Source organism: Ammodytes marinus, assembly GCF_949987685.1.
Source record: "Ammodytes marinus genome assembly, chromosome: 16".
NCBI classification, from domain to species: Eukaryota; Metazoa; Chordata; class Actinopteri; order Uranoscopiformes; family Ammodytidae; genus Ammodytes; species Ammodytes marinus.
Genome location: NC_137220.1, coordinates 24,261,146 through 24,285,984, shown reverse-complemented (window position 1 = coordinate 24,285,984; position 24,839 = coordinate 24,261,146). Strand labels below are relative to the sequence as shown.

The 24,839-nt window shown below is 41.2% G+C and overlaps 4 protein-coding genes across 4 annotated transcripts; 2 read left to right on the top strand and 2 right to left on the bottom strand.

The window, feature by feature from the left end:
* Positions 1-16: 16 nt before the first annotated feature.
* Positions 17-4,857, bottom strand: dxo (decapping exoribonuclease). The gene is made up of 7 exons (XM_080043414.1): positions 4,660-4,857; positions 2,435-2,907; positions 1,915-2,141; positions 931-1,150; positions 679-814; positions 417-511; positions 17-328 (listed from the first exon to the last, which is right to left on the bottom strand). Exons 2-7 carry the CDS (start codon positions 2,899-2,901, stop codon positions 193-195), a joined length of 1,281 nt encoding a protein of 426 aa, XP_079899540.1. The 5' UTR covers positions 2,902-2,907; positions 4,660-4,857; the 3' UTR covers positions 17-192.
* Positions 4,858-4,922: 65 nt separating this feature from the next.
* Positions 4,923-7,439, top strand: LOC307262558 (inactive serine/threonine-protein kinase 19). Its single transcript, XM_080043484.1, has 7 exons — positions 4,923-5,054; positions 5,552-5,647; positions 5,734-5,876; positions 5,975-6,210; positions 6,636-6,733; positions 6,861-7,008; positions 7,180-7,439. Exons 2-7 carry the CDS (start codon positions 5,554-5,556, stop codon positions 7,223-7,225), a joined length of 765 nt encoding a protein of 254 aa, XP_079899610.1. The 5' UTR covers positions 4,923-5,054; positions 5,552-5,553; the 3' UTR covers positions 7,226-7,439.
* Positions 7,440-9,206: 1,767 nt separating this feature from the next.
* LOC307263191 (ras-related C3 botulinum toxin substrate 1-like) lies at positions 9,207-15,715 on the bottom strand. Its single transcript, XM_080044273.1, has 6 exons — positions 15,352-15,715; positions 13,033-13,104; positions 11,833-11,950; positions 11,536-11,598; positions 9,462-9,621; positions 9,207-9,361 (listed from the first exon to the last, which is right to left on the bottom strand). The coding sequence occupies exons 1-6, from the start codon at positions 15,384-15,386 to the stop codon at positions 9,231-9,233; spliced, it is 579 nt and encodes a 192-aa protein (XP_079900399.1). The 5' UTR covers positions 15,387-15,715; the 3' UTR covers positions 9,207-9,230.
* An 884-nt stretch (positions 15,716-16,599) lies between these two features.
* On the top strand, positions 16,600-19,112 carry smim10l3 (small integral membrane protein 10 like 3). Its single transcript, XM_080043555.1, has 2 exons — positions 16,600-16,963; positions 18,216-19,112. The coding sequence occupies exons 1-2, from the start codon at positions 16,784-16,786 to the stop codon at positions 18,234-18,236; spliced, it is 201 nt and encodes a 66-aa protein (XP_079899681.1). The 5' UTR covers positions 16,600-16,783; the 3' UTR covers positions 18,237-19,112.
* The last annotated feature ends 5,727 nt before the right edge of the window (positions 19,113-24,839 follow it).

Below are 24,839 nucleotides of genomic sequence, written 5' to 3'. Positions count from 1 at the left end.
CATGCAAGATGAAAAAACACGGTGCCTTTCTTGCAGCTGAACCAATAAAAGAGTTTAAAAAAAATTGCTGAAGAGGATCAGTGACAAATAGACAGCTAAAAAGTGAAACTATACACATTCAATTCAATCCCAATGTAATTAGGTAAACAATCCTCCATTGGAGGTCGGATTTATCAGTCGCTCTGTTGTTAATCAGGACTTATGTTGTGAGTCTTGACTCCGGCTCATCTCCTGCACAAACCACTGTGGCAAGAAAGAGTAGGAGGAGTCCCTGTGGACAGAGTAGGTCACATCTCTGTGGGGCTCGTTGGAGAACAGGTACACCACACTGGAGGGGAAGCAATAGCTATTCATTAACAACACAGAGGGTTAAAAATACAGGTAGCTTATCAATGTAGTCCATCAATATAACTCACCTTGGATCATCTTTAGTGGCGATTCGCTTCACAAAAGACAAGAAATCACAGCAGAAGTTCATGCAGACTGTTGGCTTCCAGCAGTTGTGTTCATTCTGTCCCAGATAAACACAGAAAATGTACAAATATTGAAACATTCATATTGAGAGCTTTTATTTAATTTAGTCCAAGTATTTTTCTCTTTTTCAAAATTGACTTCTCCATGCTCAGACAACTTTTGATGACTACTCCTTTATCACTGCAAACAACTACTACACAGCACCTTGATGAGATGGGACATCTTTGAGATGGGAAAAGTCTCCACACCGACAACTGTTCCTTCATGATCCCGAAATCCTGCCACAACACGAGGCACTCCGGGGAGAAAAGACTGGGCCCACCACTTGAGCAGTTTGAACCTGAGGGCCAACACCAACAAAACAGGGGGGTAAAACACTTTACAGCTTAAATATCCAACAAGCTCAACAAAATGAGAGGGTTATGTATGTGAGGTGTTACTGTTTGCGTGGTGTACCTGTGGAGATTGCTGCGCTGTTTGGGAGTGCATATCTCAGCAGAGGTCTTCAGCTCCACATAGCAGGCAGGAGGAGCCGGAGCGTTGGGATCTTTATCTCTGCAGTCCACCTCACCAGAGAACAGAAGTCTGTGATCGACCAGGCGAGTCGTCACCACAGTGCAGAAGGCCTCATTAGTGTTGACCACTCCCCCAGGGTCGGGTAGACTGTGGACGCTATCTACAACAGCGACGGACAAAGGGTGAAGCGTAATCATTACAACATCTGCTTATCAGCATATGTGCTTCAAATGATCTGTCAAGTACTATATAATGAGATAATGATGCACTGTTGCGTAAGAAAGCCATTCATGCCATGTAAAGGAAAAATGTAAGAAAGTTATTAGGGAATTATAAAAAATATTCACAGCAATTTAAAATTATGACTTGAAGATTAGGCCTTTTTACTTAAAATGATGAAAAAAAACATTATACTGCTATGAAATATAGTAAGTTCATATAATCAAAACTACAAATGTCCAGATGGTAAAAATTCTGATCATCAATCAAGACACTTTTATTTTGAACTAAGAACATTTCACTTTTTTTTTAGTAGTTCTGTGCTAAAAAACAGACAAGGGAATAGATCGTCACGTCGTTATATCGGCTCCAAAAATCAACATTACCAAAAAAAGAAGAATATTCAGCTTTTACTAGTTATGAACAAAAACAGCTTCAGTAGATGTCACAGTACAGTTAGTTGCCTCAAATTGCAAGGTTTTGAATTAAAGTTCTGAACGAAATAGTTTTGTTTTAAAACCACAAGGATCCTACACAGCAAAACAATGCATTGTGATAAATCATGACCTTGCCAAACAATACCCAGCCCTATTCATGAATATGTCAGAATTGGAGATTCAATGATGACTGGTCAGTTATCAAGGTTATAAAGAAAACAAAGTAAAGAGCAGTTCCTATAATAGTACATTGTATACACCCGCCTACCTGCACATGTGTATTGCTCGAACTTGTATCCCCAATACATCATCTCTTCGTGCCTCTCTGTGCGGTTTTTTCGCTCCGTACAAGCAGCTTCTGTTTCCACCTCACTGATGTAAAGCGAGCCCCTGTACCTGGTGACTGCCAGCAGCCAGCCCTCCCGGTTCTCATAGGGGGTGCACAGCAGCTTGGTCAGGTGGCCCCGCCATGTCACAAAGTCCACATCCAAAGTGCTGGGAAGAGCGGAGGTTGATCAAGAATACGTTTTCAACAGCAAACACAGCTGTTGTTAGACATATTTAATGAAATAAAGGTGGAATCAACGCTTATGGAGAACGCTTATTGTCAAGATCACTTTTTGTGAAAATCAGTGAATACCTCCTCATGATCCGCAACCTGTCTGCCAGTTTACAAAGCCTAGGCTGTGTACTAATACGGGATATTTTGTCCCAAACACACCGTACAGACAATTAGCGGATGGTGAGAAGATATTTATTGATTTTGACAAAGTGAGTATCTATCTTACCACGATGCGGCCGTGCTGACCTTAGACCTATTGGCCAAGATCCACCGTAGGATGTGGTCCAGCCTCTCCTTCACGCCATCGTCTCTCTTTCTAAAGCGGTCCTTGTATCCATCCCTCAGGTCAAAATTAGGACTCTTGTCAGGTTCCACATAGTATCTCATCTGCCTGCCGTCGTTAAAGAATCGGCGCTCGGAGTCGAGGGAGAAACATCCTACCTCGACAGGCTGTTTGTACACAGGAAAGGCTCTTTCATAGAGCTCCTTTCTGGTGCTCAAACTCTGAGAGCTGGGGAGGCTCCTCCCAGGCGCTGGCCCAGACTGGTACGGGTGGTGGCCGTGGTGGCGTTCTGTTCCTAAGGGTTTATCCTCCCGGGGATTTCTCCGATTGTCATCATCTCTCTCTCTCCTGAATGCTGACAGGCTGTTTTGGTAGCCAGAGTTGGGATTGTGGGGTCTGCGCTGGTTCATAGTTACCTAGTGGTGAAGAGAGCAATGAAACAAACTGATGACATTTAAATCCTATTGATAGTTATGCTCTCCTGCTTTATTATTTTATGTATATTAGTGTTCCCAGTTTAGGATTTTGGAAGGACTTAAGGTTCGACTCAAAATGTTACATGGTGGCCGTCTACAGGAAGGGACTGTGCAGACTCTACTTTGTGAGGAAGCTAATCTACTTCTAAAAACGAAAAGTGTGATGTGCAAAAGCATTCAGCCCCCCTGAGTCAATACTTTGTAGAACCACCAAAGCATATTCATGTGATAGAATGGCCCAGTCAAAAGTGAGACCCAAATCCAATTGAGAATTGGATTGGCTGTATGAAGTACAGTATCTAGACGTGCAAGACCGGAAAAAACAAACCCCAAAAGACTTGCAGCTGCAGAGCCGGCCCGAGGCATAAGCGAACTAAGCGGCCGCTTAGGGCCCCCGACTGCCTGGGGGACCCCCTAAAAAGATTTTTTTTTTTTTTTTTTTTAGTTTGTGTGTTTGATATTAACATCATACTATGCAAATGTGAGTTACCATATAAAAAAAGGAATAAAATGTTTTGGTCTAGATAATTAATAGCCTAAAAATGTAATGTCACGTTCACATCCATGCACAGTGTATTGAGTTTATTTAAAAACAATTGGAAATGGGGCTGCCCTCAGTTGCCCATGCACTGTGTATAGTCTATAGCCTATGTCAGCCTTGTCTGTGGAAAAAAAGATACAGTAGATGGACAACAGAGTTCTTCTGCTTCGTTCCTCACACTGCATTTAAATGCATTCACTATATTACAGAGAAATATGTCCTGTAAAAGAAAAAGAGCTCCAAGCCCAACCCATAATATTTTATTTTATATTAATATTTTTATGGAAAATCCATGTGTCCTTCTTCAATAACTTCTAATTCATCTGACCCAGTGTCTCCAAATTATTAGTTCACACAGAATTTCTCAGATTTAGCCTCTTAATTTTCCTCTCAAAGTGCACCAGATTCATGCATTTCACTTTAAAAAGGTTAAAAAAATCTCCCGGGGGGGCATACCCCCGGACCCCCCTAGGAGGATCTGAATCTCGGCTGTCTAATATTTTCGCACAGACGCACAGTGGAGGCACTAGCGGAAAACACTGGGTGTGTGAATGATATTTAACAAAGATCTATAGTTTCAGCAGCGCTAACATTGGAGAGGGGCCCCCTAATCATATTTCGCTTAGGGCCCCCTGAAGGCTTTGGCCGGCTCTGTGCAGCTGTAATTGCACTTTTAAGTTTTTTTTATATATAAAAAAAAAAGTAAAACCATGTAGCCTATCACTTTCATTCCACTTCACAATTATGCCCAACTTTCTGTTGGTCTATCATCTAACATTACATTTAGCCACGTTTTTGTGGTTACTTATCGCAATATACAATTTCCCAATAACTCTGTATATACCATTCGTGCATTGTGTATTTAGAGTAGGCCCTATTTTAAAAAAGTATCTTAGTGTTCACAGCTATTCCATCTTGGGAAAATATATTGACGTGGAGCAGGACTAACATGTTACTGGATGATGCACCACAACTACAGCCTGTTATGTTCCAGTGTGTTTAGGTCCAGTGTGTACGCGCCCAGATCACGTACGTGCATGACTTTTTTAAAGTAGCCTAATTAAGGTGTCCAAGTACAGCAAATTAGGGTATGTTGCTTGGGCTAAACCAACATGTGAAACTAAATGGCGGGTAAATAAGTAGAAACATACCTTTAGTGAGCTAAAAACAAAACAAAAGCAGCTAACGTTAAGCCAACGTCACGTTTATATCAACGCCAGTTCCGTCCCAGTAATAAACATGATTTAGTGTGAACACGACTCTCATAAGATGCATCATTAGATGTTCTAATTAACGCAAAAAAGAATGCAGTGTGTAACGCTAGCTGGGTCTAAGCAGCTAACTAGCGCGATAAGCTAACAGCTAACTTAACGGAGCTTCCGCGTGCAGTTCGTCATCCAAAACGCTAGTGGCAGCCGAGACGGCTAAGAACCGTGAATAAAATAAGTATTTTTAAATTGTTCGCCGAAGCTGTGAACACGGTGTGTCTCCGAGTGAAAAAATATGCGATGGGAAGACTAGTATTAATGTCATAAATAGTTTTCAGGTAAGAGTTTGAGTTGTCAAATGTTTGTTTATGTGTTCACTGTACGAGTGGCATTAGCAAGTTAGCATTTGCTCGGCTAACAATAGCCAACAGCCAAAGTAAATGAATCAAATTATGATTGAGTGTGTTATAATAACAATGTGTTTCCTAAGTGAATATGACTGTCTGAGTTCATTTTCTCACAGCTGTAATTTGGTTTTACAACAATAACTGGAGTAAGGTTTCTCCAGAAGATACTGTAGTAGCTCAAGTGACACTTCAGGGTTCCTATCCTTAAAAGGTCTTAAATCGGGCATTCCAAAATGTTTTCTATATATCTAACTCGCCTTAAACTGTAGAAAACCTGCATTTATAAGCAACATTGATGTTTAGGCCTACTGTACTTGCACAACTATTTTTCTGATTGCAATTTGCAACTCATGTGGAGAAAAACAGCTGTATGGGTGAACAATCTCACTCCGCAAGTCATGATTCCCTTGCCATAATTTCTCCTCCAGGCATGAACAGGAAACGAGCTCTGATTTCCGACACTTTCAAGGTGAAGAAAAGAAGAAATTGCACCGAGAAGTTTGGATCTGTCTGTGATAGAGATGGTAGGTGTGACTGCTTTAAATGTGCTTAAATTGTGTTGAAATCCCATTAAATGATGTAAAAATCATCTATTGTCTTCACTTTTAAGGACCGACAGACATCAAATCCACCTTGGAGTACCTCATGACACTGTTCCCCAGGAGGCTCTTCAATGATGCCTTACCTCAAATTGTTCTCAAGCACCAACTCTACAGCATACACCATGACAAGACTTTGGTGGACAAGGAGCTGGTAAGATTGTTCTTTTGTGTCAGAAAGGTTATGTGTTTTATCAGTCTAAAATGCAAAAAAAAAAAAATACATCCCTTGCCATCCCATGTGGTCCATAGAATAAACTGCGGGAAAAAGGAGAGCTGTTGATGTTCCAGCTCGGGTTTGATGCGGAAGCCTTCGGACTGATTTTTGCCTCGGATTACAAAGCCAAAGTGCTGGCGGCAGAGGAGGGCAGAGCGACGCAAGCGACCGCAGAGAAGTTCTTGGAGAAAGTTCTGCCCCATTGCACGGACCTGAGCTTCAGCAAAGACAAGATGCTCAGGGAGTTCCTCTTCTCAGACTCTGAGATAACGTATGAAAAAGACATTGATCTTTTATGTGTTTATATATTTGTGCAATACTGTAGCGAAAATGATAGTTTCCTTAAAAAAAAATGTTTTTAAATACTAAGCTCAGCAATCTTTAAACTACATTGTTTGCGTGTCACTAAAACATGACTCAAGATAATCCATCATTACAAATGCATGACCTTTGTATTTGAGTAAAAGTGCAGCCATAAAAACCAGTGTCTGGTTTCAACCGGAGTTCATGAAGGTAGAGTGTCACTAAACAGCAGAATGTTTGTCTGTTTTGTAATAGTTTAGAAACTTTATGTTTAACTGTTTACATTGTCTGAGTAAAACTTAGATCTAAAGCCTAAGACTTCATGAATATATATATGTGCTATGTGTCAAATATCAGCAGATTCAGCACACACTCTATTTTCTGACAATCTAGGCATCTGGTGAAGTCCGGGGTCCTGACTGTGAGAGACGCAGGCAGCTGGTGGCTTTCCATTCCCAACTCTGGCAAATTCACCAAGTACTTTATACAAGGTGGGAGAGTCTCGGCAGTAATTAACTTTAATGATGTGTGACAATTTCTATACTTTTTTTTCTTCAGATTCTTGACATTGCCTTGCTAATTGTAAGGACTGTTTGGTATCCCATCTTGTCTCGTCAGGTCGTAAAGCAGTGCTCGGCATGGTGAAAAAGTCCAAATATAGTGAAGTCTTGAAGGCAGAGTTAGAGGAGCGGCGGGTAAACTCGCAAGTGAAATTCCACATGAAATATCACATCCATGACATTGTTGGCGCAGAGCTGGTAGACAGGTAATGTTTGGTTGGAATATTAAAAAATGTGTAACATTGAAAGATCAGCTTACTTGATCCTCTTTATAACATAACAAAATTAAAGTAAAGCTTTAATAGTCTCTAAAATCAGCTTTTTCTATGTGCAAAATGATATTGCCTGTATTTGAAAAACGTCTTCTTTTTTCACAGCATACCAACAACATCGGGGACAATGTTGCGATTTGTAGATTCCTGAACCACAACGAGACTGATCGGTGCTCAGTTGAAGCTACTGAGCAACTGAAGATGAACAAAATATATCAGATGTTTAAAGCCTGAAAAGTTTTCATACGAGGACTGAGTAAAGTAATTTATGTTAACAGATTAAGATTCTGTGCCAAATGTATTATAAAACCTTGTGGGTTTATGAACTGTCAATTATGTTGACATTTTGAATAAAAAAACTTTTCTTTCCCTCAAATGTGAGAATTATGACCACACACACACACACACTGTCCACCTTATTAGGTTTATTAATTAGTTAATTAATGCAATCCATCCAATCCTTCAGAATTGACAACTTGCATTTACAACTTCCAGGATAGTCTGACTGGGTGATTGTGTTCGTATAAAGATATAGTTCAAAGGCAGAACTGAGTTCATAATGTCCAACAACAAAGAGGCAGAATGGAGTCTGTTATACTTGAATTTATTGGCTTTTTCAAAAAGTGACAATAGCTTTTATCCATAAAACTAAGGAGTCACAACATTGGCTTGAATTAAAGCACAGCTTGATGTCTGAATACAATACAGATGAGCAACATGTACTTGACCCCTGATCTAGTAGTTCAAATACATTTTGTAAATAGGCAAAAAAATATAAATGTAGCAATTCTAATCTTTTCAGTATATGTTGCACATACATGCTATCAGCATTAATTACAAAAAGCTAGGCTTGTAGGGAGATTAAGGTAGCGTTAACTGTAGAGGTAATAAACAAAAGGATATTCATAGTGTTAGTTGAACAATACAGTGAGTGAAGTGTAACTTCTGTGAAGAAAAGATACAATATAGTCAAATCACATGATTATAACAAAAAGTTGAGTACACTGTATACTACACCATAACCGACAGTAGCGTTGTAACTGTTGTTAGCAGGCATAAATGCTCCTCTTAGTGACATTGCTCAGCCAGTAGTGATGCTATTACAAATTTAAACGTGCTGCACAAAAGGGTTTCTGATAAATGCCCACAGAGCACTGACGGTGCTCTTGTTCCCCGCCACCATAACCGTTCTAATCCAATATCTAATAAAGTCTTCAGCTTTGCACTCCTGGCCAGCTATACGGTGGAGACACTTGTAGAGGACATATCGCAGAGGGGACAGAAAGAAAAATACCATAAAGTTAACGGGTCCAATCGGAGCCAAACACATAAAATACTGGATCATTTAGATGTGTAATGTTTTAAAAGCACAGTTGGTGTCAGGAGATCTGTTCTCAGTCTGAAATCTTCAGTACGTCTCAGGCGTCATGGATTAACAGGAATCATGTGCTAGGACTGAAAAAATAACAAACTTAACTAATCCGACGCAAAAAAAAATAAAACTTTACAAGTGGTAACTTCAAGATCGTTTGTAGGCGCTGCGATGGCACATGGCGACGCCCCCCTTGAAAAGTGAAACTGAAAAGTAATAAACTGCTATGGATCACGGAGCTGAACCAACAGCACCGATTTTGAGGGTTGATAAAGGTTTGAGACGATAGAGCAGAGATGGTTACAGCACGTCTGCAGAATGTATTTTGGCAATATTTCCTCCACTCGAAACAAACAAGACTGTAAACAAAACAAAAAAAAAAGGAGGACAACCGGTGGAATAACAAATGGAAAAAACATTCCACGGTCAGTGTTTAAAAAAACATCCAATCCGTTTTAGAAGGCCTCAAGAATTTCATTTCACTCGTCTATACAGTATACGTTGTTGGGGAAAGAACTAGGGTCTATCATCTTCCAACCCCCTTCTCTTAAAATCTGACCCCATGTCAGCTTTGATTTTTTCTTATGGAAATGCTTGGTATAACTGCTGCAGCTACACGTATGGAAGGAAAGAATCTGAAGTACATTGTATTTTGTGTGTATACCGAGTGTGTGTTTTCTCCTGTGTCTTTTGCCACCCCCCCAGGACTAGCGCTCATGACCCCTCCCCCCCCCCCTTACCCAACCCAACCCAATCCCCTGTAACCGTTCCAGTGGAGGAAGTCTTAGAGGAGAGAGCATTTCCTGCCCTTCTTCTTGGCGGGTGGAGGGCAGAGGACGGCCCGGATGGCCTCGTCGAAAACAGTCTTAAGGCCGCGCTGAGTCAGGGCTGAGCACTCCAGGTACTTGACTGAACCTGAGGGAAAGGGCACAGAAGGGCACTTAATTAATATTCGTTTTCTTCAATAATCTCAGTATAAAAAAAATTAAAAAAAATGTTGGCATGCGTTGTTTACCAATCTCTTTGGCCATGGCAAGTCCTTGAGGATATGTAATGGGAGTGAGTTTCTTCTCCTTCAGCTTCTCCGTGGTGTCCTTGTCATCTCTCAGATCCAGCTTGGTGCCCACCAGGATGATGGGAGTGTTGGGACAATGGTGTCTCACCTCAGGGTACCACTGAGAGACAGAGACAACAACATTGAGATAAGTCAGTCTAGGATTGGCTATGCTATGTTTGAAACCAGCTGTAAACTAAACACTGACACAAGGTATCAACCTTTGAAGTGTTATCGTTAGCTTGTTAGCAAAAAGTTACACTTGACTTTACACATCCAACAGATACAAAGGAAGCAACATTAGCATTGATTTGATATTGTGTCTGTCTCGAGCTAATCTGGAAGTTAGTAAAAGATTCAGGTGATAATATCCTGAGGATCCACCAATTAGGGTGACTTTCTTCACATACAAGAATTATCGTTGTATTCAAACAGCACAGTTTGTTAAACTGTTGCTGTGTCTGAAATCGCGCACTTCTGTACTTACACTTACTTTTTTGAGTGCACTTTGTGTCATTTTTGAGTGTGCCAAAATGCAGTGCACTGTAAGTTCCTCGGTCGTGCACTCAAAACGGTCTAAAACTTAAGTGTGTGTAGCGATGGACACTTTCCACACTCAACGGCCGCCATCTTGCCTACGTAGCGGAGAGGACGGGACATTAAAATCAAAATAGAGGAGCTTGAAGCAACCGTGGAGACTGACGCACTCTACAAAAGTTAAATTACACATTTGTTTAGTTTTTCCGTACAACTACACTGTTTTAGACTGTATCCGACCGTTTAAAAAAAAATACCACCGAAGAAGAACCTTCAAAATGCAAAGTCATTTCCGGTAGGTGCGCGACGGCAGTTTGGACAGTGCACTGTAGAAATGAGAGCACTGCGTCTATAAGTAAGTGTACTGTAGGGATAATAAAGTGCACTCAATGTAAGTGCACTTACGTGAGTGCGCGATTTCAGACACAGCGTGTGTCAGCTTAATATTTTTATCTGGCTCCATTGAAGCAACCTTGCCTTTGATTATTGCACTATACAAGGATTTACAAGTAAAATAATCAAAAACAAGTGTGGAGATGATTGTATGAACCTTGTTGAATATGGTCGGCTTTTTCATGTTTGAGTGCAGAGTGAATGTGGGAGAAAAAAATTGATTGTGGTTCTTTTTACTGTAAAAGCTAAGAGATAAAACCACATTAAGAAGGATAAAAGGGAACTGAAGCCGACTGACTACACTGACTGTTGCATTAATAATGGGCTTGGAGCTATTGGGCAGTGTGCAGATAATGCTCAGCTGGCACACTCTTCACTCACTGTCATTATCTCCAATGAGACTTTAAAGATTTCATATCTATGTGTTTAAAAGGCATGGAAAATATTTTATCTATGGTCACTACAACCACAAAGTTAAAACGTGCTATGAGAAACTTTTAAATATTTTCCTGAAACAGTCTCCTTTTTCCTCTGATGATCATAAATGACATGCAACAACAAACGAGAGCATCAGTGCAAAGAATGCTATTTTTATGTAGTTTTTCTTAATGCCTCTGTCATGGGTATGCTTACCCAAGAACTACAGCTGGCGTAGTAAAAACACTACCGCTTTTGTCCAAAGGGGGTGCAAGAATGAACACAAACTGAAAGTTCCTCGGAGCACCTTTAAATGTAGGAATATATGTATTTAGCTACTTTTAGATTTTAAATGTAGCCTTATATGTTTTTTGAAGGCATCCTTAACAACACTAGGGTTACCAACAAAATCTTTTTAACGGCCGAGATGCCAAGTGCAGTAATGTGTAATTACCGGTGTTTCATCACACCACCAGACAGATAATACAATAAAAATATGCTTATTTAAGAACATTATGGACTTTTGCTTTGACGTGGAAAAAAAATAAAATTAGGAATAAAATATCTGAGCAATTAAATGCATTTGGATTTGTATATTTGCAGTAATTAAAACTATGGGTGTAAATTAAATCTTGATAAATCAAGAGGAGTAAAAAAAAAAAAAAAAAAGGGCACTGCATCCACTCACCTTGGCACGGACGTTTTCAAACGAGGCCGGACTCACCAGCGAAAAGCAGATGAGAAACACATCCTGGTGAGAACAAAGAGAACACAATACAATCACAGCCTTTAACAATCACTTCCTGTTGAGGACACAGAGCTCAAATGTCTACGCCACTCTTAAGTTGCAACGTTTTTTCCCTTTCCCTCCCAACTTCCTTATTCTTTTATGGGCATCAAACTTTCCAAATGGATTGTGTAAGGGGCGGGCACATCAGAAGAACAACAATAGGGGAAATGTAACAGCGTTGGTTTTTTGTTGTACCGTCTGTGGGTAGGAAAGTGGGCGCAGTCTGTCGTAGTCCTCTTGTCCTGCTGTATCCCAAAGGCCCAGGTTGACCGGCTTCCCGTCCACCATAACATTGGCGGAGTAGTTGTCGAACCTGACAAGAGCCACAATAAGAGAATAAGGAATATAAAAACTGGAAAATACTGATACAGCTTTTATATGTGACAGGGAATTAAACTTAGCCAAAGTGGAAAATAAGCTTTTAATTTATCTGTTCAGCTCTTTTTGCCTCTTTCACTTACTCTTAAAAAAATGACCCATAGCTTATTAAATATCGCTGTGCTAAACCAAAACCTATGCTGTGTCTGAAATCGCGCACTTCTGTACTTACACTTACTTTTTTGAGTGCACTTTGCGCAAAACCGGAGAGTGTGCCAAAATGCAGTGCACTGTAAGTTCCTCGGTCGTGCACTCAAAACGGTCTAAAACTTGAGTGTGGAGCGATGGACACTTTCCACACTCAACGGCCGCCATCTTGCCTACGTAGCGGAGAGGACGGGACATTAAAATCAAAATAGACGAGCTTGAAGCAACCATGGAGACAGACGCGCTCTACAAAAATTAAATTACACGTTGTTTTTGTTTTTCCGCGATTTATGTTCCTGTTTTGGCTATTGGTAACACAAGCAGAAAAAAATACCACCGAAGAAGAACCGTCAAAATGCAAAGTCATTTCCGGTAGGTGCGCAACGGTAGTTGGGACAGTGCACTGTAGAAATGAGAGCACTGCGTCTATAAGGAAGTGTACCGTAGGGATAATAAAGTGCACTCAATGTAAGTGCACTTACCTAAGTGTGCGATTTCAGACACAGCACTAGTTTATCAAATGCCTGCTGCGCCAGTGGTCCATGCCACACTGACAGAGATATAGATCAACATAGTTTACATTGCATGTCTAGAATCAGATAGGGTGCTGGTGTTCCTTGTAACTTCCTGCAATATCTTATCCCCCGAATCTGATAAATCTGACTCAAATAAGACGACAGCCGTTTTAACCTGTTCTACAAGAAAACCACACTTTCATCTTATGAAAAGCAACTGAAGAGTGAGATGACGCTTTATTATGAAATGACTCCATAAGAAACAAATGACAGATTATGTTATTGCTGATATTCAAGTCTTGTATTAAAAAAAAAAAAAAAAAAGCTTTGTTGTGCTGCAGTCTCCGATACTCACACTGTGGGGATGTATTCTCCGGGAAAGGCATTGGTGGTGTAGCTGATGAGCAGGCAGGTCTTACCCACAGCTCTGGAGAGGGACAACAACAAGTTCAGTGTTTAGGATTTCAGAATAAGAAGAAGAAGAAAAAAGAAGCCTTACAGGGTATGAATCAATATAGGTTCATTCTTTTGTTCAGCTTAGTTTGGAGTTCATGTTACGGTGGCGACAGACTTACCATTATTTTCATTCTCAAACTCAATCAATCCATTTTCTTAATAACATATTTGGAAAATAGTCAAAAGTGTCCATCATAAGTTTCCCATCACAAGCTGACAAATTCAGATTCCTTGTTTTGTCTAAAACCCTCAAAACCTTCAATACACTATCATACAAGCACTAAAAGGCCAGCAAATATTCACATTTGAGAGGCCAGAACTAGTGAACTTTAAAACACATTTCTGCTTTGAAAATCGTACTATAACTAACAATCAATTCACAGATACTGCTCAAAGATGCTCTCGCTTGTCTTTGGAAGAACAGGCTCACATTGTGTATGTATGACTTTGTTTTTGCAAGACATGCATTGCACACAAGATCACTGGAGGTGGTGTTTGATAGGAAACAGAAAGTGAAACTTTAGCCCTGTAGCTCTAAATATATGAACCCTGGCTTCCTGTCCTAATACTAAAATGAATAATAAATCAAACACAGTCATCGGCCCATGAATGACTCCGCTGCTGTGGTATCCACCACACCCTGAACAGGGAGTTTTGAGTGCGTTTACCTCCCACTAATTCTTACACGTCTGAGCGTCGGCCTCGGCTACTACGTTAGCCTTGACACACTTAGTTTTAACTTTAAAAGCAGCGGAAAACATGCTGCGTGTTTAACACATCAGTGCACATTACACAGCAACCAACACAAGCACAATGACGGACACAAACAAGGCCATCAACTATACAATGACGCGACTAGAATTGATCAATTTATCAACAGGGTTCCCACAGATTAATCCCTGATAGATTTCAGACTGTATGGCTTTTTTTTAAATGCCATTCATAATGAAATTAAAGAATATTTTAATATGATCCAAACTGTAGAGAAGACTTAATAAATGACTTTGCGTTAGGGACTATTAAGCATGAAACTACTTGGTCTAGTGAAAAAGTAAGATGATCTACTTGAAAAAGTTTTTCTTTTCTTTTGGAACGTTACTTTTCTACTCCTGGTCGTTCATAATACAAAAGTAAAAATACAATAACAAGGCGAATGTGTCATTTAAATGTTTCCTAGTGACCATATGGGATCCTGCCATGCTGATCTGTGTTGTGTTGATACAACAGACATTTGTAAATTATTTTAAAAATAGATGTTACTTTGAGTAATTCAATTGGAACTTCAGAAGAGTAGAAAGTTTGATAAAATCCTACTCTGGGCATTTTTAAGACTTTAGAAAAATTGTCTGCAGACCTTTGAACACATACGAAGGCCTTATTTCTACATGAACTTGTGTAATGCACTTGATGTCTCTAAAGATGTGCATGAAGCCTGGTTAAATAACTGTTAACAAACTCAGACTGAAACTGTGGTTGAGAGCAATGTGTGACTTGCCCAATGATGTCTAACGCTAACTCACCCGAGAGAAGAAAACAATGTAAAGTCAAAGATTAACCACTTGCATACTAGGTATTCTACTTTAAGGCGATAGTTTGCCATATCAATAATACCATGTAGGGTTTCAGCATGTTTCACCAGGTTAAATTTAAGACAGTTTTTTTTTCATACCATATTACATTACATTATGAATGGAATGTAAGACCTATGTCACGTCCATACTGACAAAATAAACAATCCATAAAAAGTCGACGAATGACATTGAAAAGTGAATGAATGTATTCAGGTTCAACATGAATTCAATGGTGATATGGAGTTTAGTAACAGTGCCGTGTCTCAAACACATTTCCCCAAAAAATTACTTTGAACGCGAAACTGAATTTAAAGCAACTTCTTAACCGTGACGTTAACTTCACAACCCAAACAACCTTTCAAGACCTGCCAAAGTCGAGATAATGTGGCCTTAAAATCAGATTGTTGGATTTCAGACTTTTTAATGATACCCCGAACATCACACAGTATTAATGGCGAACATCTCGTATGAGGAAAAAGATAAAAGTTGACCAGATAACACCCCACGTAACATAAACAGGCAGTTAAAGTTTCAGCTTGTAACAGAAACAAAGGGTTTTAATGGTTAAACTCGTGCTCTGCTCACGTAACGCCCTCGTTATGGTTAAATATTAAAGTTTAGTGTCAGTTAGGTTTTAATGAACTTACCCGTCTCCGACAACGACACACTTTATGGCCTGCATTGCGTCGCAGCTAGAGGAATGCTAAGTTAGCCCGGCAGCCAGCTCACGTTAGCTCACTCGTCTCTTTTCCTTTGTCCGGGGCCGCTCGGTGCTGTAATGTCCCGACAGAGCGTCTCTTTCACGGCCTTTTTCCTTTTCTCGGTACAACTGAGCCTCTAGTGGGAGTGGATCAGCTCGTGTGTGGGGTAAAACTTACAGTAACTTTAACTAAACTTTCCTCAGAAATTCCCTCGCGACATTCCCATGCTTTCGTGGGCTGATCTGGAAGCGATGAAGCAAAACAGCGGCCACCACCCCTGAGCTGAGGGAGGGAAAAAAATGAAGTTAGACACCGCCACCGCCAGATGGTGCATCCGGTACGCCGGGTCGGAAACGCCCACACAAATTTTTCACGATCTCATAAAAACAGCTGGACATCCGCAGGTTTTTATACATTCAGAGACGTTATTCGGGCTTAATGTGTAAGATCGAGGTTAGTCCGAAATGAAACATACAAAGATAGACAGAGATAGGCCTAATTGAAAATAACGAGACGGACTGTCCAGACTGTGACACCGAGAGAGGAAGTGGCGTCATGTGATTTTTTTTTAATTCCCTGGACGCTGTCTGCCAGGCGATATACTGTTTTTAACAAATATTCAACTTAATCGATCAAAGAGTGCGTCCAATACTTATAATAATATCCATATTATTTATTACGCCAGAAGAAAGATTTAGGACAGGGGTGTCAAACTAGGATCAGCAAGAATGTAATTGATATTCCTAGGTGAAAATTAAACTTGATCAACTGAGTTGTCTCCATGGTGACACTTTGCTTCTAAAGTCAATAGAGACATGCATTTCTAATAAATGATTGTGTCCACACATGATAAATAACTTGCTCCCACATAAATGAAAAAGATGATTAAAAAGAAAATCTGAGGAGTGGGGACAAAAATTGCACAAGCAATTAGATAACATAAAAATTAAAGATCTTCTGGGCTATATTTCTTAAAAGTTAAAACTTATGACATTTTGGTTAAACACATAGTATATTTGTGTGTAGAGTTGTATTTAAATGTATCTATTCTGTATACTTGTTGTATCTATTTTGTGTTTAGGTACTGTAACAAAAAAGATAAACTCTCTGCCTGAAAGTCTGAATTCAGGGAGAAATATATATTGACTCTCTTTCCAGTTCCGGTCGTGTCACACCGTTATGGTTCCTCCCGTTGACCATAACAGGACTTTGTGGAGAAGCTGTCGGGGTGGAGTAGCTCTGCCAGCACAACACAGCCGATGTAAAAATGGAGCTGGGTGTGAGTCGCCGGTAAAAACATGAAGTTCCCCGTATCAGCTCCCATTCCCGCTGCGAGCTCGCCTCTTTTGCTGTCGCAGTAGCCGTGATCTCCGCCCGGATGGCGGGTCTGTCTTACCTGGTGCTCCGGTTCTCGGGCTCCGCTGGTCGGACTTACGGAGTGTTTTCTAAAGGCTTGACGAGGACTTTGTTGATATTTTTTGATCTGGCGTGGCGACTGCGAATAAGGTTCCCATACATCTACCTGGTGGCTTCGATGATGTTTAATGTCAGATTACAGGTAATTATGAATACATTATTAAGTCAAACAAGGAAGCTACCAGCTGAAGTGGCAGTTTGTTAATGTCAATAACAGCTGGCCCTAGTATGATGGGTGAGATAGTCTGGACATTGTGCTGTCTGAAGACAAACACGTTATTTTTGGGCAATGAATCAAACGAACATGAGTTATAATAACTCATAGGCTATGCCTACTCATAGGATTTAAAAGCAGTTGGCAGTTTTAAGGTCTACACCTTGCTACCTAAATATAGCTAGTTTTTGTTTAAACTGAGTTAGAGAGGTGTTGGTTCAACTGTATGATCATTTTTGTGATTCTCTTGTGGTACTGATGGTGAATTGTATTAAAGGTTACTGCGAGGCGTTTTTATTATTTTGTCTACCACATTCCCATCAATGAGGTTGCACTAGCCTATATATTTGGCTAGAATTATTTATGTAACGCAAAAATAATCACAACTAACTATAATTATTATGGATTAATCTGCAGACTATTTTATTGATTAGTCTCTGAAATATGATTTGAAATATACAGTCTGCACAGGATTGAGTGCTGAAAATGGTTACATATCCAATAAATGGTATGCCAGCTTTACATTTATAAAACCCTTTGATTTTACATTTCATGTATGTGTTTGAATTGTGACCAAAAGGAGCAACCAAAAACACAACAGTGAGTGACAGTTCAAATTATAACCTCAAACCTAATTGCTTGTTACTTACATTAGCCTTGCTGATTGACTATCCAGCTCTGATTAAACATCAAAGAGTAGACAATGAGAGGTTGGAACACGAAATGTCTTCTTTCTTTCCTTTGTGTGCAACTTTATTTCAGGAAGAACTTTGAATCAATACGTCATCAGCTGATCCATTCTAAACTTTTGGATTTTATGGCTAAAATGGCATTTAAAGACAATTGAATGACTCTATACCTCAAATTTCTTTAAACACAAGCACTTCCACTGACATTCCAACTGTCCGCTAGCTGCAGCTGGCACTTCATTTGCATACTCTGTTTGTTTGCAATTTAACTGACCGTTTAACTATCTTCAGCTTTCAGTTCAAGTAGGCTACTGTCAATGTTTACATCTGGTCAAAAATAGCTATTTATCCAAACTGTAGCCTTTTAATTATCTGTTGATTGAATGCATCATTCATTAGCATCACTAACCACAGACAGACAGACAGACAGACGGATATCCATTCATTCTGTATGCAGCCCGTTGCCTGACATCCTCCTCCTCTGTTCACAGGTCCACATTGAAATCCACTGAATCTTGGATGTCTGTATCTGAACTTGAGATCCTACAAACTGTGAGCACTGCCCCGTCTTAGCACACTGCACGGCCATGTGGAGGAAGCTGAAGCCTCATTCTGCTCACTAATGGGAACGCTGTCAGATGTCTCGGCCGGCACGACGTCACTCGAGCCCAGTGCCTTTGCAGGGGAGTAGAGGACGGCAAACTGTGTAAAAAATGCTGAAAAGAGCTGTGGAGATGAAGTCGGCTGTTGGGTGGGGGTTTGGACACTGCTTTATCTCTCTGGGACTTGAATGTGAACATTTAAAAAAAATTAAATACAGGTGAATGCTCCTCTGGAAATTTGTAGCGACTCTTTACTGTCACATGTGTTTATATTCAGGCCCTCAGTGTTTACGCCTCACTTTCATTTAACAAGTAAAACTATCTGCACAGCATGACACAATCTAGTACGTTCTGTCTGTCCTCTCCTCTGTGGCTGGGGTTGCGCTCTGTAAGTGTTCCTTGGTCTTTCAGCCAGAGGTGTGTTGTAGCATCACATCAGCGCGGCTACCTCAACTGTCTTACTGGACATTTACTATCTGTTACAAAGTGCAGTCTCTAAAGGGAAACACTGCATTTCTTCTGTCGTGGTCGTGCTCACAGGTCATCACACTCGTTTGTGCTTCTGTCAATCAGTGGCACTTGGAAAAGGTTGTTGGTATATAAAAAAAAACGTTTTTTTTTTCTGCATTTGTCTCAAGGTTTTATTTCTGTAAAAAAGTATGTGTGGTGATTTTTTAATTCACAGACAAGAGGTTACGAATGTTTGAATCTTGGAAGTAATAAATTAATGATATCACAGATCTAAGCATTTTTCTGTTTAACAAATACATTGGCATGCTTTTTTTAAGTGTGTTGTCAAGCACCTATGGAAAAAAATGTATACAATTGTATATCACACTATTACGTTTATTTAAAAAAAACATTGACATTGACACTTCTTTTCCATGTCTTTAAAATAACATATAAAAAGCGACCTCGCCCCAATTAACTTCATTTCCTTCCCGTTACATATAGGCCTTTTAAAAGCCCGAAATATAATAACTGGTCGATAATGTTACAAAATTCTGAGTCCAAAAGTAATCACGTTTTGCCCATAATGTAACAACTTATTTAATTTTGGGTCAGTTATTACATTATGGAGCGAGCAAAATGTTTTTTTAAGAATTGCGTGTTGTATCAATAAAATTATTCTTTCAATAGTTAAAGGTGGAGTCAGCGATTCTGGAGAGTAGGGGAGAACGGGGTAAGTAGGCACACTTTTTACTCTAGTGAGAATTGCTCATCACCAAAACATCTGTCAATAGCCATTCCTACATTACATTGAAGCTTAAAGGCACTACGAGTAAGATGGCACGTTGGCGTCCCCTTTGGACAAAAGCGGTAGTATTTTTACGACGCCCGCTGTCGCAAATGCTCGTGCCAGGCGCGTGAGCGTGGACTGAGAAGGGCGCAATATAGTGCATGTTCGTGTGTTGAAAGTGTGAGGACTCTTTTCGGCTCCGTGAGAGTGGTTTTGACACTGCATCAACTAATGCCAGTCAGTACACACACCTGCTTGCAATGAGTTGATTCAGCAGCGTCACCTAACTACTCTCTCTCTCACGGAGCTGTGTCCTCACAGAAAGCGAATGAATGAGAGACGGCAGTTAGTAGACTATGGATCACGATGAGGTAATGTGTTTGTGTTGTTGATGTAAATAATGACTATTTCAGATAATGGTTATCTGATGATGGTGAAGCAAAGCAAACTTTGTGTTAGTACCAACCGCTCATTCATTTAGCAGTCTAGTTTCGCTCTCGTGAAATTGTATACACGTTGCTTGGCAACGTCCTCCCGCCCGCCTATCACTCACTCTCCCTTTTCGCTTTTCTTCATTGCATTCTCTTTTTTTTCTTTGATGGTTCAGCCCCGTTATCAGTCATTTATGACGACAAATAACTGTCTCAAACAAGGCTCCCGCTCCCCTTCCCTCACCTGGAGGGATAGGCTTCTCAAATCGCGTTGCAGCGCCACACTGAAATCTGCAACCAATACGGATATGTGACCATAGAGCCTGCACGAGCGAACCGAAAATCGGACTGGGTGTGCGACCAGACCAAAAGCAGTAATAAAAACTATATAAAAACGTCTTTCTTTGCACTGATGGTCTCGTTTGCTGTTAAAGGTAATTTATGATTATCAGAGGAAACATGAGGTTGTTTAAAAGATATTTAAATGTTACTCGTATCCGCTTTAAGGTGTTGGCTTGAAATGTGTGTCTCTCTTTTTTTCCAACTTATTGTAATGAAGAAGTAATTTACCATCAAAGACACTCTGACACATTGTGACAACCAACCCCATCAAGGGGTCGGTTGTCAAACACTATGGGGTTGTTTGTCACAATGTTATCTTAATGGGAAAAATCTTAAAAAGAAGGCAATGAGGCAGAACCAAATTTGAAAGTTTAATTGCATTGTCAAGTTGACAAATAGGCCTACATAACTTACTGTAGCCTTGGCAGCTGGTCTAGTTTGGGATGCACTGGGTTGTTTTGATTTTGTTGCCCTTTTTTCTTTTGCTTGCTAGCTGCCTTTTCCTGCTCTATTCTTTCCTTCTCTGGGGTGTCAGTGAGGATACAGCTTGACAATTTCTTTCGTTATTGGGTTCCTTTTCTGGCTGCAGCCTTGAGATAACATGTGACAACCAACCCCCCAAAAAATTTGACGACCAACCCCAACCTGAATTTCTTGCTAGCATCAAGGCCAACAACCATCTGACAACTAATTAGCTTGCTAACAACAATCTAAACTATAGCTTACCCTTCACACTTTCTGAGGGTAACAAGTGTTTTGTTATAAACCCATTGTGTAAAAGCCTAGAAGAAAAATACTGAGAAGCAAAATATTTTGAATTTGACATGAAAAACACAAAACATCCTCTCACCTGAAATGCAGCCGTCTTCCTCCAAGGAAGTCTATGTATGTGACCTCTGATCCCAATTCTGGACCTTTTTTATATCAACATTTCAGAGCTAGCGCGCTCTGGTGGCGAGATATAACGAATGTGACATCCAACCCATGTGACAAATTACCCCGTTCTCCCCTACTTGTTGACAAAATCACTTTTTGTCAAAATGAGTTAATATCTCCTTATGATCAGCTGGCTGTCCATATATATGGGAGGTGGCAATTGTGTATGTAACATTTTGAGCCTTGAATTACATGATTCCAACACACAAGTTACTTTCGCTTGACGACTGACATGTGAGGTGGGAAATGTGTGCAGGGATTTCAGCTAACTGTTTTAACTCCAAGACTTTCCTATCAAAACTGTATTTTATTGGCCAACTCCAAAGCAGTAACTTGAGCTGACATGACTTGTTTATGGTTAAGTGATAGTTGGCTTTCAGATAGTTCTCTGTGAGTTCAGAACTCAATCTTGAAATCTTGTCCGACTGCAGCTCAGTAAGGGAAAGACTGTATCAGCAGCATTCCACCTCTGCAACAGGGAAGCAAGAAGGGAGCTGGAGATCTCAGTGGACAACAAACCCCTGGAGTTCCAGCAGGCCCCAAAGTACCTGGGCGTACGCCTGGACAGGACACTGTCCTACAAACAACACTTGGATGAAGTGAGGGCTAAAGTAACAGCAAGGGTCTCACTCATCCGGCGCCTAGCTGGTACAACCTGGGGGGCCTCGGCCAAGGTTCTACGTATCTCCACACAAGCCCTCGTATTCTCTGCAGCTGAGTACTGTGCCCCAACCTGGAGTAGAAGCCCACATGTCAAAAAGGTCGATACGGCCATCAACAATGCCCTCCGGATCATAAATGGCTGCCTGAAACCCACCCCCGTGTTCTACCTGCCAGTCCTAGCAGGAATAGCGCCAGCCGGCCTACGGCGAGAGGCCGCTACCCTCGCCCTGGCAAGGAAAGCCCAGGAACACAGCTGGCACCTCCTCCATGAAACCACCACCATGGCAACACCTCCAAGCAGACTCAAGTCCCGCCACCCATACAATCAGGCCGCACAAGAGATGCTTATTTCCATCCCGGAGGATCTGACAACCAAAGCCTGGCTGGCAGCGGCATGGAAGCAGGAGTGGGAGTCAGCAGGACAGACACGCCTACACCATTACATCCAGGATCCTGGAGGTGGCGTTGAGGGAGAAGATCTACCTCGCCGGCAATGGACCCTCCTGAACCGCCTTCGCACAGGGGTTGGCTGCTTCAAAGCGTCCATGAAGAAGTGGGGCCTAACAGACAGTGCAGCGTGTGAGTGCGGGGAGCCTGAGCAGACTGCCGACCACATTATCACCACCTGTCCCCGGCATAAACCACCTTCAGAGGAGGGCCTCTTCCAAGTGGGACCTGAGACGAGGGAGTGGCTACACGACACGAAGTTGGACATATGAAACGATACACGAAAGAAGAAGAAGAAGTCCGACTCCTGTGCTTGAGTTGGTTTTGTTTTGAAAAATGTACTTATTTTATTATCAGCACAGCATATCAACATTTAGCAAATGACCACACTTTTTTTAATTTTAACTTTATTTATTGAATACATCAAGATAGTCAATCAGTCTCTGTCACTGGCTCTGAAGCAACAGAGTAGTGGTTTGAAGAGCCAGTGGAAGAAGCGCTGAGATCTCCTCTTCTTTGTTTTCCTGACTTCTGAGTACACTTTAACAATGACCACAGGTTCAAGAGGAAGGTTCAAGGCAGCTGCTGAAGCCGGAACCACACCTCTGCTGGGTTTTGGGATTGTATCGTTATCCTCTTCTTCTTGGACATCAGTTATGCAAGAGGGTTGAGTAGTGGAGGTCTGACCAGCTGGTGGAGATGAAACCACAGCAGGGACTGTCTCTTGACTAACATTTGGCTGCTCTTTCTCAGCCAGGCTGGCGGTCAAGCCATTCTGCGTGGTAATGATGACCAAAGGTTCAATAGTACCGTTTAACGGAGCCAGACAACACTGAACAACTGCAGAATCTGCTTCTGTGCTGGGTTTTGCAGCTTCCTTTTCCAGACATGGCTTCGTAACTACATCCCCATTGGCCTGAATCCTAAAAGATGGAAGTTCAGTAGGGACTGCAGCACAGCCTGGTTCTCCTGTGGTATCTGGGTCCGTCTTTGGACTGAGCATTAGATTAACAGCTTCCCTGGCCTGAACCTTAGATGGATGTTTAGCTGATGGGGGTGATGGTGGCACTGGAACAACATCAGAGTCACCTTCTGTGGTGGTTTCTGCAGGGGCCTTTTCCAGACTTGGCTTTGGATTTACATCATCCCTGGTCTGAATCCTAATAGATGTTGGTTCAGTAGGGGGTGTAAGGGGAGGTGGAACTGCACCAAAAGCTGGTTCTTTGGCAGGGGGTTCCAGGTCCTTATTTGGGCTTGGCTTCTCATTCAGATCCTCTCTGGTTTGAACATCAGTGGTAGACAGAGGTCCAGCAGGTGGAGGTGGCAGCACAGCACAGTCTGTCTCTGGACTGGGTTTTGGTTGCTGCTCTGTTACAGTCAGGTCGGAATCCTCCTGGACTGGAGTGGTTACAGTAGTGACAGTCAGCACATTGGGGCCGTGGGGCTGAAACAAGGCACAAATCTGTCCCACTGCCACCTGAACTATTTCACTGAGCAGCAGCGGAACAAGGCAATCGATCTTGTTGACTAGGACATCAGGTGACCAGGTCTGTCCTATCTGAGTGAGGACAGACAAGACCATTTCATCTCTCACGGTGCGGGAGAAGGTGGCCTGATGTTCAGTTGTGAGGGCACTGCAGACCCCATCCATAACGGCCTTTGTTACCCCAACAGACATTTTGCTGAGCTGTTGGGAAGGCATGCTTAAGTGTGGGCCATCAGGAAGCCCCAAGAAAGCCTGTAGGACTCTTGGAACGACCTCAAGCACCACCTCTGATGGACAGAGCTGTTTGGACATTGGTGCCTCCTGCAACTTCGCTATCAGCATCCTAGCATAGTCTTGCGCTGTGCTGATGACTCTGGGATGTCTGTAAGTTAAAGTTAATAAAAGAAATGTTCAGCACATCAGATTAATTAAATTTTTTTTTTATTAAACTGTTAATAAATATGTGTCATAATGTGTGACTCACTGAAAATTAGGGGGCAGGGCTTCTGGAGAGTTGAGTAGAATCATAGCTTCACACTCAACGTCCCTCATTTTATTGCTGACGTTCACTGCATACGCCTGAAACATGACATTAGATGTGCAGTTCAGTTTTGACATATTCAGTGGATAAACTCTGTGATATGCAACAATTTACTCCAATCTACTGTAAGTGTTTTCAGGATTCTAATCTTACCAGCTTCAGAAGTGGCTTAGCTTCTTCATCATCAAATCCCTCCATTTCAAACTCCCAGAGACTTCAAACAGAACGAAAAAATAAGTTGTATATTTTTTTTGCTATTACTCTTTGTATCATTAGTGTATTATTAGTATGACATGGGCTGGGTTAAGGCTGTCTGTATATCAGTAACTCACCCTTCTCTCAGTGAGCATTTGCTCTCCTCTAAAATAAGGTTGATCATGTCCTCAGCAGTCACCTTAGAAGGGATCTGGTTTTTCTGCTGAAGTCT